Source organism: Acomys minous (genome assembly GCF_964271855.1).
Source record: "Acomys minous genome assembly, chromosome: 13".
NCBI lineage: Eukaryota > Metazoa > Chordata > Mammalia > Rodentia > Muridae > Acomys > Acomys minous.
The window spans coordinates 70,640,513-70,659,287 of record NC_140495.1 but is presented as its reverse complement, the minus strand read 5'-3'; the positions used below and the strand labels follow the sequence as shown (position 1 = coordinate 70,659,287).

The 18,775-nt window shown below is 36.7% G+C and overlaps 1 protein-coding gene across 46 annotated transcripts in view; it reads left to right on the top strand.

Moving 5' to 3' along the window:
• The window catches only part of RIMS1 (regulating synaptic membrane exocytosis 1), a 487,053-nt gene that overhangs the window by 334,476 nt on the left and 133,802 nt on the right, over positions 1–18,775 (top strand). For 41 of the 46 annotated variants that reach the window (XM_084753104.1, XM_084753101.1, XM_084753098.1 and 38 more), the window contains 4 exons: positions 4,463–4,619; positions 5,530–5,658; positions 7,176–7,238; positions 11,903–11,992. In XM_084753104.1, coding sequence (XP_084609230.1) covers positions 4,463–4,619; positions 5,530–5,658; positions 7,176–7,238; positions 11,903–11,992 — 439 coding nt within the window. The remainder of the gene's footprint in view (positions 1–4,462; positions 4,620–5,529; positions 5,659–7,175; positions 7,239–11,902; positions 11,993–18,775) is intronic. The other 5 variants (XM_084753071.1, XM_084753070.1, XM_084753094.1 and 2 more) reach the window with 1 other exon arrangement.

Here is an 18,775-nt window from a genome sequence, read left to right as displayed (position 1 = left end):
TCCATGGAATATACTGAGAAAGGTGCATGGCAGGGTTTAAAATTGCATGCGGCATGGCTGTAGCTCTTAATGCTTCTGTGGCGTGCTCACTATTTACTCCTACTGCGTGTTTATGTTTTGAAGTAAGACAATGCTCTCCAAAGAGTCAATATTCCTTTGATGTGTATGTCTTCTTGTCTTGTGTAAGTTGGCAAGGTTTTCTTTTTGTAACATTTGAAATTTAGATTTACATTTTTTCCATGTGAATTGTCAGAAAGAACATAAAATCAAGAACCACTCACATTCTTTGTATTGGTCCTGTTTGATTCCCATTTTTTAAATAGTAAAGGGGAACTAAGTGTTCAACTGAGAAAAAAGAGACATTCCGGAATGTGTAAATGTGACTAGTTAGAGGTAGTTCATTGGAGCAATGTTGACTTGTGGGCCCTTCGTTCATCGAACCTCTGCATTGGGCATGGAGTTAGTTTCAGGACAGAGGTGTTAGTAAAATTCGTACAGTCATCACTAGTGAAAGAGTTCACATATTTTGGAAAGGTGAACTTCATTTACAATAAGATTAAAATACAAATAATTTTCTAAAATCATATTCTTGTTATCTGTCATTTGAGCAAGTACATTTTATGAAGGGTAGTAAGTATTATTAAATCAAACAGTACTAAGGCCTGATTTGATTATGTAGGAGGGTTCTGTATAGTAGTGGATAACATTTTCTATTTTTGGTTTGTGTTTTTAAGGGACCATAGTAATTACACACATCCTTAACAGCACCATTCATAGAATATACAATTGCAAAATTTAATGAGAATGAAATTTGAAAAAATTACTTACAAATTTAAATATTTTGTCATATTCAAATTATTGCTGCTAAGAAAATAAAGAATTAACAGGATTGATCAGCCTTAATGTTATTACCAAGTTATATAAATAGAATTTGCTATTGTGGATATTTCTCACGTTGTATTCTACTTTTTCATTTTTTAAATGAGGTATTAGTGGATGAATGAATAGCCAGCTGAAAGCATTCATTTAAGTGGTGACTTTTTCTTTCTCTGAGAAGTCAGCATGGTTTATGGACTCACCGCACATGAGGACTTGGCTTGGGCATCACTTATAAAACCCTGAATTAAAAACATACCTTTATTTACTACTCAATATGTTAGTTGTTCTAGTGTTTGATAACACATATGATCTTTATTATACAAACCAATGCTTAAAGTATTCTTTCAAATAACATTGCATTGTATTTAGCATTGTAAATTAAATAACAAAAACCTAGGAGATATTAACTCATGTAACTAATAAGTAATAGTTTATGTTACTTTATTAACTAACGAACAGAATAGTACAGTGCCTTTAAAACACTGGAAATCTGCTTCCTTCGTCTGCTCTATCAAAAGATGCACAGGATAGATATAGTTTAGTAAAGATATGGATATTATGCACTAATACACATATTAATTTTAAGTATAGGAAAGTTGAGGCACTGATAAAGTGAGAAAAATGAATATGAAATGAGGGATTAAGTTAATGAGCATAATGTGCTCCTGATGTGGCAAGATGAGCATGAATTTAGTCTTATATTTCTAACACCAGGTATAAAGACAGAATGAATTTGCTGAGGAAACTTGAGAGTTTCATTTACAACATTCTGCAGCAATCACAGCTCACAGTTCCTTTATCTTTTGTGTATTTAACAGCTAGCACAAATGGCGACTTTACAGTATCTATTCTTTTTTTTTCTAAGACAGGTTTTCTCTGTGTAACAGGCCTGGATGTCCTGGACTTGCTTTGTAGACCAGGTTATCCTTGAACTCAGAGATCCACCTGCCTCTGCCTCCAGAGTGCTAGGATTAAAGGCATATGCCACCATGCCCAGCTTACAGTAACAATTCTTATGGTTAGCTAAACCAGTTAGTTTCAGCTAGGAAGAATGAAATCCTCATGCAAATGCTATTATTTAAAGAGTGGCACCCTCTGCTTTTGGAGCATCTCAGTGACTTCCAAAAGTGAGGATAAAATCTCTATTGTATAGCTGAACAAATGAAAAAAAAATAAGATGATAGTTAAAGAATTACCCCTTCAAACTCAGGACTTAAGGCATACTGTGTGCTTTCAATATTGATTAAAATTTGGAAAATCAAATAATCAAAAATATAAACAAAGTAATAGATGAATATTAGGTATATACTTTATATTTATATAATCAATACAACTATACTATAATTATCATTATAAATTATTACTGATATAGGTAATTATTAATATAAACGGATATATAGATATACTCACTTATTATAAAGTCAGATTTTAAATCTTTGAGTGTTACCGCACTTTCATTCACTGAAATTGTGCACATTACCTTCAGTATACTCTCTCTGTAAATGACAACTCCTTTCTGATTCCTAAGAAAAATTTAATAAAAGCACTCAGTATTTGTAAAGCTTTCAGATAATATATGTTTCTTTCTTTTAAAGTCCTTTCTTGACAAAACAAAAATATTTTAAGATACATAATACAAAGAACTCAATAAAAATATGTATTCTTTGTAGACACATCATTATTTGTTTTCAAAATAGTTATAGACCTAATTGCATACCTTGACCATCACTGAAATTTTGAGATCTTAATTTAGTATTGATGTCTTATAATTTTACCTAATTGATGCCATTTAAAATTTAAATATTTAAACAGTTGGCTTGGTTATTGATATAACTGTCCCCTTTTAAAATATGAAGTCTATTCAATACATGCTAATTTATTAGCATTTTAATTTAAATGGTTGAACAAGACTTTTTCCACAGCACACTCTGAATAAGTGTAATTACTATTGTTTGACAGAGGACTACATACACAAATATATAGTTGTAAATCATACTATTAAAGCCATAGTATTGTCATTATAGAGTCATTTCAGGCTCATCCAAGGGGGTAAGCTCTTTTCGTCTGAGTATTGAAAAAATTATCTTTCGTGAAGATTGCTTTGCCTTAAATTTACTAACAGATGGTATAGTCACATCAGCCTAGCTGTGAGCTAATTATCAACTTGCTCTCACAAGTGACGTATGATGACATTTTTTTTTTTAGAGTCTGTAAGAGCTCCCAAATTCAAACAAAACAAAACATGCTGTCAGTTTTCCAGCTGAGTCATGTCTCCATGATACATGTAACTTTTATGTGGTTGTAAATGGAAGTGCCGCTTCTTTTAACCACACATTGTTGTCTGCTTTCTTTGCACTAATGAAAATTAATGACCATTATAAAAAATATTAAAAAAAATACTTTAAACTTTGAGCTATTGTTAGGGATTTTAGATTAAATTTTTAATCTAATTGAATCAGAAATCACACACACACACACACACACACACACACACACTTTTATTTCAAGACAATTCCAGTTGGTGTTTTGTACCTGGAGGGATAGTGTTAGAATCCTGGATAGATTTGATGCTTTCACGTTGTTATTTTTCTCTGCCTCATTACCAGCATGACCTCCACTCATACACCTTGTACCTTTTGAGATTTGCATTTATTGCTTGGAAAAGCCACGATGAGGGTTTGTAATAGTAGAAAGTAACCACTCTTCTTTGTTCATTAAAATGAATGTGGGATGTTTTCATTTCCAGTTGAGATGCCCAGAATACTTTTGTAATGACTACGTTTATAGTGCAACTGAATGGTTTATCCTCTAGAACAGGGGGTTTGAGTGGTGACTAAGTCAGTGATGTTTGCAGCACAAGTCTAGGCAGTTACAGTGGCATGTGCTCATGAACCTAATGCTGCGGAGGTGGAGACAGGAGGCCCACTGGAGCTCACTGGCCAGGTAGCCAAACAGAACAGATGGGCTCCAGAACAGTGAGTGACCTTTTCTCAGAAATGTGAAACACAATAAAGGAAGACGCTATACGATGACCTTTGATCTCTACATGCACATACATAGTAAAGCATGAAAAGCTGCATAGACAGACACACACATACACACACACGCACACATACGCACACACATGCACATATGCGCACACACAGGCATAAATCAAACATACAAGAAAAAAGAACAATTCAAATTAATTAAATTTAAGGAAGCATCAGATTTCAAATCGTTGACTTGTACATTAACTACAGCTCTCTCGCTGCCTGGTTTCTGTTGCTGAAATGTCACTAACACATTCGTTCTTTAAATTAAAATTGTGCCCCAACTCATTTCTAGTGTCTGAGACGTAGACTGTCATGTTACTGTTTAGTATCTCCATGGTAGCTTTGAGCCTAACTGTAACGTGTCTTAATGCATGCTTTCTCTTAACACTTTCCGTATGTGTCTGTAAAGCTTTGGGAGATAAGACTATACTGATTGCATGGCACTTAACAGCAGAAGGGCTATGGCTGCTTTGATACGACTCCATTATGTCTGTGTTGTTTTCTGCCATGAAGAGCACTAACGGGTGTTATCTGTATACTCTCGTCAGTGGGTTATAGATCTAGTGCTAGAGAAAGTAAAGCAGCAACATTAACAGTGCCCGAGCAGCAGAGAGCGACTCATCACCGTTCACGCTCAGTGTCTCCTCATCGCGGCGATGATCAGGGAAGGCCGCGTTCACGTTTACCAAATGTGCCATTACAGAGGTAGGTGTGGAGCAGGCTTCCTGCTCCTGACAGCCATTCCCTTTCTTATAGTACAGCATATTTCCCCCACCCCCCCACAACCCCTGAGGTCAGTAACTGCAGCGAAGTGATGATTCAGCCGATCAAGTTAGAGACATTTTGCTGTCTGTTAGCTGAGTCCTTGCTTATGTCACAGGGGTTCAAAAAGCTCTGCACTGGGGAAATAACAACACTTTCGTGAAAGGAGAATACTTTTTCAGGTTTAGTATTAGCTCTTTGAACCACCTAACGTGCTGAATTGAACCTACTCCCCGCCCCAATGTGTGTGTGTGTGTGCGTGCGTGCGTGTGTGTGTGTGTGTGTGTGTGTGTGTATGTAGGTGTGTGTATTCTATTTTATCTGACTCTAGAGATACTTCTGGAGTTGTAATTATGCAGATGAAAATCATAGTTCTTTTTTAATTTAGATACAAAACAATGCTGTGACAAGGCAACATAGGCAGAGAGAGAGAGGGTAGAGAGAGACAGAGAGGGAGAGAGAGAGAGAGGGAAAGAGAGAGAGAGGGAGAGAAAGAGGGGGAGAGAGAGAGAGAGGGAAAGAGAGAGAGAGGGAGAGAAAGAGGGGGAGAGAGAGAGACAGAGAGAGAGAGAGGGAGAGAGAGAGAGAGAGGGAGAGAGAGAGAGAGAGGGAGAGAGAGAGAGAGAGGGAGAGAGAGAGAAAGAGAGAGAGAGAGGCAGAGACAGAGAGAGAAGAGAGAGAGAGGAAGAGAGAGAGAGAAGCTGTTTTCTTACTTCATTGGTTTGGGGATGATGTCAACTGCTTTCCCCCAGGCCATGTGTCAGTCATTACAGCCCATTCCTCCCATCTTGGTCTGCTGATTGTTTGGGAAACCCTTACACTTTGTCACATGAAAGTTTGTGGAACGTTTCAGGAGCTTAGATGAAATCCATCCAACACGAAGGTCACGTTCTCCAACCCGACACCATGATGCCTCCCGAAGCCCCGTCGTCGATCACAGATCCAGACACATGGAAAGTCAGTATTCACCAGAGCAAGACAGGTACTTTTCTAAAGTCGAATCTCAACACTACGCTCTCTCTTCGTTATGTTTTAATATATGCAAATATTGCACTGTGGTATGTGAATGACTTGAATTCCATCACCATCCGAAACAACTTCTCTCCAAAGGTTTTGAGATTCTTACACGTAGGCAACCCTGGAAGATAATCAACCAAGCTCATAGCGGATATTGGTATTTTTCAGTCATGCTTACCTAGTCATGAAGCTTTGTTGACACGTAGATTCTGAACAAATTGTAGATTCTGAACAAAGGATATTCTTCTCCATGGGTCAAATGTTTGGAATTTTTATAATTATAAAAATTACATTGTTTATATAATTAAAATGTTTTTGGTTAACGGTCATGGTAAAGATTGTCTCTACCGCAGATTGTGAATACTTCAGTAATGTTTTTGTTATCTACCACTTCTTCATCAAGTGTCTTCTCATGGGTGTCTGTGACTTACAAGATATGGAGATAGATCCTTTTGTGGAGGTGTAAATTATTAGTTCTGCATTTACTGATGAGCAAGTGTTTTGTGGAAGCTGTCAATCGGAATCTATATAACAAACACATTTTTCTTCATGCCCACAGACATGGCTGGCTTAGCCTAAGCCCTGTTGCAGGAACTGAGTTACAGCTGATGAGAAGTGCCATGTTGAGTGTTCTTTTCTGGCTTTTTGAAATGAGGGGAAGTTCAGGCATAGGGAAAGGGCAGTGGTGTTGAATGACAGATGTGATGGACTCAAGGACACAGAGAACAAGTTGGGCATCTTAAGTTACAGCAGGTGGTGCTGCCTTTACCTTACAGCGTGAAGAGCATCGGGTCCTGGGGGATAGAGTTGGTCTAAGAAATAGTATTCCGTACTGCCCGGTGGATTGAGCCCTGAATCGCCAATGTTCATCTGAGTCCCTGTGAATAGTAGAGAGGTTGCAGTATGCACAGGGCTATGTGACCAAGGAACTCAATATGATTAAAATGATTCGGCATTAGAAAAAGCATTTATTTAGAATAAACATCCTAGTTAAAGAAGACATAATATATTACATTGTCAGTGGCCGCTAATAACAAGGAAATGATCGTGTTATTAAGTGGCTAAAAATGAAATGAAACCATTTAGCTTCCATTTTAATATCTGAAAGGTTAAGCTTCTGTATTTTAATTACTGATATGACTGCACTTAGGAATGCCTTCCTATATACCTCTTTGGGAAAAAGTTGACTTCCTTTCCTTTTTGTATTTTATATAGTTGTTTTGAATCACTAAGTAGCAAGTCAGCACCAGTTAGGACTTCGAACACAATGTTTGTACTCTATTGCTTGAATTTTTTTAACGCTGTCATGTTGACTTTTTTTTTGTTTGTTTGTTTTGTTTAACCTCTCAAGCAAATCTGCTTGTGCAGACAATCTGGTTTCTTCCCTTGTCATGTTTTCATTGGCATACCATTGGCACAACCCATGTCACCTAATGCCTCATTATTTATCTGTTTCACTCACCACCCATCCTGTCTGTGCAGTGAGCTTCTCATGCTGCCCAGAGCAAAGCGAGGACGAAGTGCCGAGTGCCTACACACGACCAGGTAAATACAGGGATCTGGTTATGGTGACTGTCCGTGATGACTCGCTTTCCACTCTGCTGCTACTCTTCCGTCTCTCCCTCGGGGTGGTTACAGTTATGACACATAGAATTCCCCGACCATTAAAAGATGAGATGGCTCAGTGATTAAGAGCACTAGATGCTCTTCCTAAAGGTCCTGAGTTCAATTCCCAGCACCCACATGGCAACTTTCAACTGTCTGATGCCCTCTTCTGGTGCACATATTTAACTGTAGACAAAGTACCATATATATAAATAAATATATCTTTTAAAAAAAGATTACATTGTTTCCTATGGAGGTTATGCAGAGATTTTACAATTGAATTAAATGCAATTAAATTGCAATTAAATGAAAATTAAAGTGGTCTGATTCGAAACAAACCATTTGACTTCAGTATACTAAAAAAAAAAAAAAAAAAAATCCAGAGACTGGTGAGCCTCTTTGGAAATGGTCTCATATCCCTAAGCCCAAGGAACTAATTTCTACACTTCAGATTGCAAATCTCCAATGTGAGCTCACCCTCTCCACACATGAGCCTAAGTACCTGTCTAGTCACGAAGGTTCTGATCTGTGCATAGCAGGTTTACTGTTTTCATGATTGTGGGGAGTTTTGTTTTGTTTTTTGTTTGCTTTGGGCTTTTAAGTGTTTCCTTTTGGAACCTGCTATTGTTTATGTTCTGTTGTTCTGTCTGTTCTTAATAAATTGTTTTCAGTTTGTTTTTTAATGGCTTAGCGTCCACTTCTTTAACTACCTTGCCTCTGCCAGTTAAGAAATGCTGCAAACTAAACTTTTCCATGACATCATACGGCAGTTCAAGACTTCTGACTGTTGGGAGAATGTGGACTTGATAGACCTTTGCTTAAAGCATGACGCTGTCTGTTAGGCTTGCATCCTGAATTTCAAATCTGATGAAAAATCACTCTTTTAGGGATTCCTAGTGCATGGTAGCAAGCTAACCATTACTGTCAGTTTTAAGCCAACAGAATGTCAAGGAGTAGTAAGCGAGTAAAAGGAACACAAATTCTCCCAAGTATGAAATGATAATTTAAAGAATCTAAAGGAAAGAAATGTCAATGTTATACCTGAAATACCGAGACAAGTTCAGGATTCACTGTGTCCCTGTGGGACATGTGGTTCTGATCAAATGTGTGATCGTGTCAAGGCCAGCAAGAATCATTTAAAATGAGCACATCCAAAATTATCCAGCTGCTAGGTATTATTGAATTTATTTCATAAGGCCACATGAAAAATGAGAAGATGTTAGTTCTACATATCAACTGAAGAAAAATTTAAAATTATAAATATTTTTATGTTGCCTTAAATTATTTATTATGTTAAACCATTCAGGCTTATTAGCTGCTCATCCAAGAAATGTTTCTAAATAACAATGATTTGGTTACAAGTTCTGTAAGTTTTCTCCAGGTTTTGTCTAAGTGACTGCAACTATTAAGAAATGAAAAAATGCACACATCCTTTTTCTATTTATGGATGAATGTAATATATGCCTGGGATTCATACCAGTAGTCTAAATAAAAGATTCATATTAATTTCTTCATTTAATATGCTTCAAGATGAAGTATCAAAGCTTGGAAAGATATGATGTGCCTCTACCTGTATCATTTAATATAATCTCATCCTCAATGCAAATGTTTCACTAATAATTCCAATCTCCATATATCTTATTGTTTAAGAGATAGAATCAACATCCTGCTTTTGCCAGTCTTGATATAAGTAGTTAGTCATCTTCATATGTATATTGTATGAAAATTGATAAATGTTAGTCTGAGGCAGATCAAGCCCGCTGACTGATGCCTTCATAGATGTAAGAATGCTAGCCTTCCCAGCCAAGTGCACAGATGGACAGCAGGTGCTAAAGCTGACTTCTCTGCTGCCTTCTTGTCGTTTCTGTAATATCAGTGTTAGTCCTAGTAAAATTGCTGACTGCATTTTTATTACAAATGCATTGTAATACTTATATTTTTATTCCAGAATTTTCAAAAAATTTCTTTCCTTCTGTCCCTTTATATTCGTTGCTAAAGTCTGAGAGCAGGATAAAACACAAGTTCAATACATCTACATGTATGAATATTTAATATTTTCTGTATTTGGATTCTAGTATTTATAAAAACATTTAACCTCTATTTGGATAAAGATAAATACATACATAAGATCATAATTGTATGGATATATTTTGATTTTATACAAATTCTAAAAATTTATTGGTAATATGATTTTATATGGCTAAATTCTTGGGTGACACTTTCAAGATAAAGCATACCACATTTACTGTAGTCTTGTTTCACAGAAATTTAGCCGTTGTTTCTCTGAAGTGTCGCACTAATAATGATTTGTGAGTTTAGCAGGGATTTAAAACAACAAATTTAAATGCTGCCATGCATATTTTTCTAACGTCTTCAGAAGACTATGTCTTCTCAGTCATTTTTTCCAGCAAATTGTTTATCATAAATTGCAACCTTCATGTAAAATTTCTCAGGTAGTATAGTATACAATAACTGTGGTTTCTTCCTTAGCATGACCTAGATACTTCATAAATGTTATCCCTTTAATACCCACATCACCCTGCACAGTTGATGCTATTTCTCCCCTTTTGTTAATATAAGAATAGGCTTAGAGTCTTGACAAGAATTTCCCAGATTTCATCCAGTATCTGGCCACAATGCCAAGATGTCTGTATGGTAAATTGTATACTGTTTTCCGTTTTGTTTCTGATTTCATGTAGATCCCCATTACAACGTTCCTAAAATTTAACTTTTGGAATAATTTCTTTAGAAATTTTTATAGGAACTTGTTATTAGAAATACTTGGCTATGGCTAGGAGATGAAGAGAGAATAGTGTTCTCCTCGGGTTGAATACTTTCAGTATTATTTTCCTTAGTCCATGACTGAAAAAAGATACCGTAAGACATATTTAAATTGGGGCTTCAAAGGATATTCTCTCATGTGCGCATTAGTGTAAACATGAGTATGCCAGGAGATTGTTAAAAATCTAGTGACTTTGGTATGTGCATCTTTCTTCATTTGTCTTGGTATAATATCAACTAAAATGAATGATGCATTTTTGTAGTTAGCATTGAAGAATGTAGAAGATTATTAGATTTTTAAATAAAACCCTATTAATTGACTGGATTGGTCATGCCCTTTATAGGACGATCCAGCCAGGTAATATGTTTTGTATAAACTCAGCAAATTTAAGTCTGGTTTCTGCCATTTGATTCTAATTATGTCCCTTCATCAATGTTTCCTTTAGTCTTATTTTAAGTCCAAAAATACATGAACTCGTGGAGTTTTAGTTTTAACACTGAGTTTGTTCTGTTCCTCACAGGAAGTATAATATTTAACCTGTGGCTACTTTGCTTTAACATCGATTTATACTTCATAGAGCTTATTAAATAAGATGATTAAATGATAATTTTGAGTAGTATGAAATAACCCATGACTTCATATTTTATTAATTCTGACCCTACCTTTAAATAATTCTGTGACTCCTTGAGAAAAATAGCAAGGAACCCTTTACTGAGATTTATTTTTTTTAACTTATATTCAGGCCTCCCAGTTTCCTACTATTTGAGTTAAATTTATTTCATGTATGTTTTTCTGTTTTCCTGCTTTGTTTGTGTTGCCATCTTCCAGAGATCTTGTTAGGCATTCTAAAACATTACCACCCAAGATGCCTTTATTACAAAACAACTATCGTTGGATCAACAGGTAAGAGCCACACCAACGAGCTCTGCTTGAACTAATCCCCAACCCTAGTCAACCATAATTAGGAAAATGACGTCCTCATATATCACGTCCTACCTTGCACTTTGAATCAACAGTCCAGTGAGCTGTGTTTCACTAATGCTATCTAAAACTGATTTAATTCTATAATAATTACCTAAGTGAAACACAATTCAGAAGACAGGCTTCTGCTTCTTTATCATTGACTTGTTTTGCTTGTCGATTGATTGTTCCTGTGGTGAATAATTTCATTTTGTTCTATTTGTGTGGCTTTAACTTACGAAGCACATCCCTGCCTGCACATACTGAGGCCTGACCAGTGACTAGACAGGACATGCCCCTGCAGCACGAATGCTGTAACTCAAGAGGGCTGACATTTACCCCTGAGGTCTCTGATAGGCGAGAGCGTTAGGAGCGGTGGCTTCCACTTCCCTTGTCTAGCGCTGTAAAGCACAAGAGTGGAGCTGAGCAGTTTTTCTCTTCTGTGATGTCCTTCATTTTGTTTTGGTGTGGCATCTGTCTTCGGTAATGAAGTTTTAGGCATTTTGTTTTAAATGCTTCCTGTATCCAGTTTTTAACTTATTTTTTGGTTTTGGTTTTGTTTTATTTTGTTTTTCATAAGTAGGTGTGATTTAGTGTCATATTTCAGTCCAAGATTCTCTTTTTTAAAAAAAAATAATAATAATTATGCAACCTGATTTAAGCATAATATTTGTTTAGTTTCTAAACAAAAGTTTACACCTGTCATCTTGTGGCTCTCTCACACCCTTATGACCTGAATCACGGTGATTCGACTTTTTTTTGTGTAACAGGAACATTATTTTATGCTTTCCTCTCTAACGTGGTCTTCCTTTCTTTCCTTTGTCTTTCTCTTCTCCCACTGGATGCAATGCACTGGCACTAGTGAACTACAGCCCTCCCTTGACAGGGCTAGAAGTGCTAGTACCAACTGCTTGAGACCAGACACTAGTTTGCATTCACCAGAACGAGAAAGGTATAAAATAAGACTTTCTGAATTTCTTACCATTTGTACGGTGCCTTTTTTTTTCTTTCTTTCAATCACTGTTTTGTCTCATGTGAGTCTCGCAGATTTATCCACTCATGCCCACCACTTTCTCGCTGTCCACTTTCCCTTCACTTGGTACGCATCCGCGTAGGGATATGTGTATGTGGATTATGTGTGAAACACACATATGCATATTTCTATGAATGTTGGTGCAAATGGTTTGGTGTAACTTGTAAATGCTTCTGGCTGCTGCTTCTCTTTTTGTTGCTTCTTCACTCATCTTGTTTCTGTGACTCACAGAGCCTTCGGTATGCTGATAAGACCACGGGTTAGTGAGTGATTTGAAGGGGGGTTATTGTTACCCTACTAATAGTACTGATTAATAATATTTATAGCTTTCACAATAATCTTCCATAAACTCAAGACATAAATTCTGTAGATATAAACTATTTAACTTTTCCCTTCTTAATTAAGTGGCTTTCTATATACCTTATACTAAATTATTTTTTGTAAAAAAAAATCACAGATTGTCTGAGACTTTACAGAAGTAGATACATATGATATATATACACATAGATAATTTTTATATGATTTATTAATAAGTATTAAAGCTTTTATATGATTTATTAATAAGTATTAATTATGATGTAGACATAGTCAGTAATAGTGTATCATATTTTCTTCTAATTGGAAGCACATGAAGTGATTGTTTCCTGATGGAACTTTCTACTCCTGTAAAATTATTTGTAGCTGATAGTCTTAGCTGTCATTGATGCCTTTCTTATGTTATATGTCATTCATAGGAAATTTGTAAACTACTCCTGCAAACTCTAGAGAAAAATATTTGGTTGTCCTCATCAGGGAATGTTAGGCTTTCTTCTCAGTCACCTTTATAGCCTATTATTCCTTGGAATTAAACAATACGTCTGCAGAAGATTATACTACAAACCGTTTTTTGCATCATTAATAGATGTAAATTTTACAATAGGAAAGGTTAAATTAATTTATATTGTATCCTTTGCATTACTTTTAGTGAAAACAAGTGTAGACTATTCTAAAACCACAGCAGAAATGATATAATTACTGTTTTATTTTGTCATATATTACTCTACAATGAAAATAATTACAAAGATGCCATCAATAAATTGTAACCATTTTTATTTGTGGTAAATATTAAAATAAGAATATTTGACCATGTCCCCTGGAGGGGGAGACCTAGTGGCACTCAGAGGAAGGATACCAAGAAGAGACTTGATACCCTATGAGCATATACAGGGTGAGGAAATCCCCCTCAGGAACAGTCATAGGGGAGGGGAATAAGAGGAAAATGGGAGAGAGGGAAGAATGGGAGGATACAAGGGATGGGATAGCCATTGAGATGTAACAAGAATAAATTAATAAAAAATTTAAAAAAATAAGAATAGAATTATCAGGTCAGTTGAATTTTCTGACTGTAACAGTACCCTGAAATTTTTAATGTTTAGATGAGTACTCCATGGTAAAAATATAGCCATGTGTGTGCTTTTAAATTTCCCAGTAGCCATACTACAAAGTCAAGAAAAAGTTCAGCCTAGCAGTCAGTAATAACTGTGAAAGAAATGGTGCGTGTTCCTTTTTTTGTATGGTAAATCATGAATATTTTATTTGTAACACACTATAATTTAACTTGACACATTCTTTTGGGTGCTTTATTGAGCTCCACAAGTCTCACTTATGTGCCCTTGTGACACTGAAGCCATGGCGTTCACGAATCTGTGTGTCTGTTACTTTAAATCTCTCAAATGATACCATTGAAGTAGGTCAATCTATATACAAGAAGGCTAATTATAATAATTGCACAGGCTGCGGTGAAGTCACGGTTCAGTATGCCCCTTTAGTACAAGATAAAAAAAAAAGAGAGAAAAGGTGAAAAACCATCTTTCTATATGTTGAATAAAAAGATGTCCGTTAAAACATAGTTAAAGTTAGTATCATCAGAGGTTCTCAACTAAATGAGGCAATTTGTTTGCTAAGAAAGTGAGGTCTTTATTTTTGTCAAGGATATTATTGATGCTGAAAGCTGTCTTTTAAAGGCAGGACCCTTTAGTGTATGTGTCTAAGAGACATTTGAAGCAGGTGAGGCAGTATCAAAAGTGGTAACTGTTCTCTTTGTGGGATGCCCCTAAGGTTGTTTGGTGACGTGCACAGTGTAGCATGAGGGGACTTTAGAAGGCTTCGGTGTCTTCTTTTGTTGATCAAAAGGATTACTATAGTAAGTTACAGTGTACACACACACACACACACACACACACACACACACACATGCACACGCGCGCACACACACATGAAGAACTGGTGAACACATTTGTAAAATGGAATTCCATTTTCTTAAGATAATACTGTTATTTCTACAGCCTTCCCAAATAAGGTTTTAAAGTCTAAGAGTTTAGTGATTCTGACTCATTTAGTTCCCATTTACGCTTTGTGATGCTGACTGACTTATGAACCCTTCCTAATTTTAAAACAAGTTACCCTTGATGATAACCCAAGGGTGCAACTGTCAGATCAGAACCCGTATCTCGCAGTGGACTTTTTATTTTGTTATATTTTATTAATTTATTCATATTACATCTCTATGGTTATCCCATCCCTTGTATCCTCCCATTCCTCCCTCCCTCCCATTTTCCCCTTACTCCCCTCCCCTATGACTGTGACTGAGGGGGACTTCCTCCCCCTTTAAATGCTCATAGGGTATCAAGTCTCTTCTTGGTAGCCTGTTATCCTTCCTCTGAGTGCCACTAGGCCTCCCTATCCAGGGGACGTGGTCAAATATGACTTTCACAGGTACCTTGGTACAGTGGACTTTTTAAAGCCTTTTGAATGATCAGCAGTATACTACTCCCTTAGGCTTTTCAACCCATGCTCACAGGCATTTTGAGTCTTGTGAATCCCAGGCCCCTATACAGGAGTGCTGTGTGGAAAGAGAGTCCTATCAGGTTAGAGGCGTCTGCGTTTTACACAATCTTGATTCAAGAAATAAAGTAAAAAAAAAAACATGTTGCGAGATGGCCATAGTTAGATATTTATCCCTACTTTAATTCCTACTAACACAGTCTGAGGTTTGTTTATAAGAAATAATTGTCTGTTAAATAAAACCTAGTTCTATTGATTCCCTGATTGGGAGGGGTTTGCCCTGATGGCCATGAACTCTTTCTTTACCAGGTTTAGGAACAAAAAAAAATGGTCTTAAATACTCAGAGACATTGGTGCTCAGAGAGCCTGAAGGATGTGCAGGCTCATGAAAGTGTTCTACACTTGCTACCTGCGTTTTTAAGCATTGCCACCCTCCACCCACCCACCACTCCTCGTGTAAGTGCTATGCCAGAGTTCCTTCATGGACTATGTTGGCTCTTTCAGTCTTAAACCTTAGTTCACCACATGCTATTCAGTCCTTTGATTCTATGCTCTGTAAATAGCTCCTCTGAAGTGGCTGTTAGACACAGTCCATTCTGAAGGCATTTTTGTCTTCCTTATTCAGTAAAGGAGAATTCCTACCACGTTTCTGCCTCTTTTTTCATACACATGCTTTCCCTTAAACTATGTCATTCCAAAGACTCTGCTGCCTAACGGAGACATCCTCCCCTGTGATGAGATTGTCCTCAGTTCCTAAGAATGGAAGTCAGATTTCTAAACAATGTCCAGACACTCAGTACATAAAAAGTGTCTAGTTAACTTCATTATTTCATCTCTGAACCCTGACACTACACAGTTCCTCTTTGTAAGCGTTCTTTACATTTAGGTGAAGTGGTCCAGGCCTGCTGTCGCAGAATTTGATGCGCTGGAGCAGATGGGTGATGAATTTGAAGCCAGCCTTGACTATACACCCAGTTTAAGACTAGCTTGAAATAGAAAATGGGACTGTTTCTCAAAGCACAACACAACACAACATAACATAACACCCCGCCCCCAGCAAACCAGGATTTAAAATTAGCTACATAATTTGTGCATACTTCTTCAGTTCCTAATTGAGCGAGCCCGTAAATGTTACTGGTTTCGCAAATGAAAACTCCTCACCTGAACCGAATTCCTTCTTCCGTTTTATTCTCAGTCCTCCCCATCTCCATTACTTTCTAATATGTTCTCCACGTCGTGGCTATTTTTTTCTTACCTTGATACTCTTCCACTAAGATTGAGATAAACTTTTTGGCTTTGTCATCAAGTTAAGAATTACTTCATTCTTTAGATTTTTTTTTTTTTTGGTCAAATGTTGCTAAGACTTCCTCAATAAGCACCCACTGCTGATTCCTTTTCTTGTCCAGGTCATAGATACGTACCATTTTCTGAACCCACATACTTTTATGATTTTTTTTTTCTGAAAAACTAAGTGTATCCAAATATGGTGGCATACACCTTAATCACAGCACTTGGGAGGCAGAGTCCAGAAGACCTAAGTGGATTTGAGGTCTCCCTCATGTACTAAGTAAGTGACAGACCAGCCAGAGCTACATAGTAAGTCCTTATCTCAAAAGAGAGGAAGGAAAGAAGGGAGTGAGGAAGTAACAAAGGGAGAAATAAAGAAATGCAGCAACAACAACAACAAACCCACCAAAAAAATCTAAGTCTGCATCTCATATTTCTGTTAAGCCAATACTATCTTAATCTAGAAGTGTTTTCTTCTACAGTGTTACAAATCTCTGGGGTCAGAGAACAAATGGTATTTGTATTTTCCATATCTGTAGGTAGCAGTGTTATCTTTAATTCATGCTTAATTTGAGGTAATTTTTTTTTCTTTTTGGCTTTTGGAGACAGGGTTTCTCTGTGTAGCCTTAGCTGTCCTGGACTCACTTTGTAAACCAGGCTAGCCTCGAATTCACAGAAATCCACCTGTCTCTGCCTCCCTGAGTGTTGGGACTACAGGCATGAGCAACCAAATGCAGCTGAGATAATATTCTTAACAATCTCTGTTTTTTCATCCCTAAATGTGGGTCAAATTGTGGGTTAGGTATAAGGAGGTAGAAACATGGGCAATCTAAACTGTTGCTATAAGAGCAGCAAGTAAGTTTACAATCCGTGACCTTAGGGTTACGTTTGCCAGGAGAGAAGCCAGTGATCTGCCATCTCACAGACACATGGGATGCTTCCATTATAAGATGAGGACCCACACCTCATGGTAGCTGTGAAGGTTTATTTCCTGGAATGTTTGCTCTTTGCAGCCAGGTGGGTTAAGAAAGAACTCAGAAATGGCTAATCCTTTAACTTGAAAGGGAGAAGTTACCTGAATGAATTCCAAGGTACAGGACATTTCTATCAAAAAATCAAGCCCTATAAATTGACAGGAAATTTACTTTGGAGTGAAATATATGTATTAATTTAAAAGAATGAATCTTAGTCTAAATCAAGACTTAGAAAATAGTTTAGGAGAGTTATGAATAATAAAAATACATACTTGAATAATCATTTAGTGCATTTGGTTATGGTTTCTATTTTAGCATCTCAGAAATATTTTTGACTTGTGTTATTTGTGGCATGAATTATTCACATCTCTGTATTCTTTTTCTTATAGATAATTAAGATATTTTGCCATGCACTGCTTAGAGATATGCACCAGTGGAAGTTGTATATACATACAAAATTGTTTGCTAATTACACACTAAGCCACCCATATTTATTCTTTATATTACTGCTAGAGAAAAACCTATCTTAACAGAAATTTAATTCTTGGTAGAACTCTTTTCAGTCTAGTTCTTTTATGTCCATCATTCCATACATGAATAAGGTACTTATTGTTTGTAACCTGACCATTATGCCTAGAGCCATGGGTACTTAATGACTCCTAAATCAATAAAAAATAATTAGAGAAAGAGTCATACCTGGGACTTAGGTACACTCAACCACAAAGTCCAAGATCTCATGCTACGAATTAATTCCATGTTGTATCTCTGGAGAGCTATTATAGTCTCATGGCTTCTTGCATCCACAATAGAAATATCAAATATTTGTTTAACAAACAGGTGCTCCCATTCTCCACAGTTGTGTGGAAGAGCAGAGACTGACTCGGACATGAACTCTGGTGCCCCCTATTTGACCACTTCCCCTTGGTAGGCAGGCCTGCTGGCACTGGGGAAAGGGAAGCAGGCTACCAGGATGAGACCTGATAGGCTGTGGTCATATGGTGGGGGAGGAGGTCCCCTTCAGTCACAGACCTAGACAAGGGGAATAGAATGAAAGACGGAAGGAGGGGGAAATGGGAAGATACAAGTGAGAGGATAAAAATTGAGATGTAATTGGAATAAGTTATTTAAATACATAAAAATAATTGAAAAACCCAAATTGGTGCTTCTACCTTGATTAGTTTAGAATACTTATAAAAATGAAATAGTATTTTCCAAAATAGGAAGCTTATCTAAGTAGAATGTTCTGAAAAGGAAATAAAGAAGAGGTTTATTCACTGCAATTGGACACTTGCATTCGAAAATTGCCAGGCATGTTTGCTCATGATTTAAGTTGAAATGTATTTCTTAAGACATGAAAATTGGACAGACAAGACAAAAGGGCTCGTAATTTTTTCTGCGAGAGTAGAGAGACAAAAGACTGCACACATTTAGAAACCATATAAAAGCGCCACTATGGTTAAGACTTTCAAATACGTAACACTGAAACAATATTTGGGGGGTTAAAATATGGGTATAAATCGAGACTGTTCTCAGTATATTCATTATAATCAGAGGGAAAAGAACAATTTTTTTGAAGATTCTACATATCAGCATATTCAGAAGGATTCTGAGGATTAAG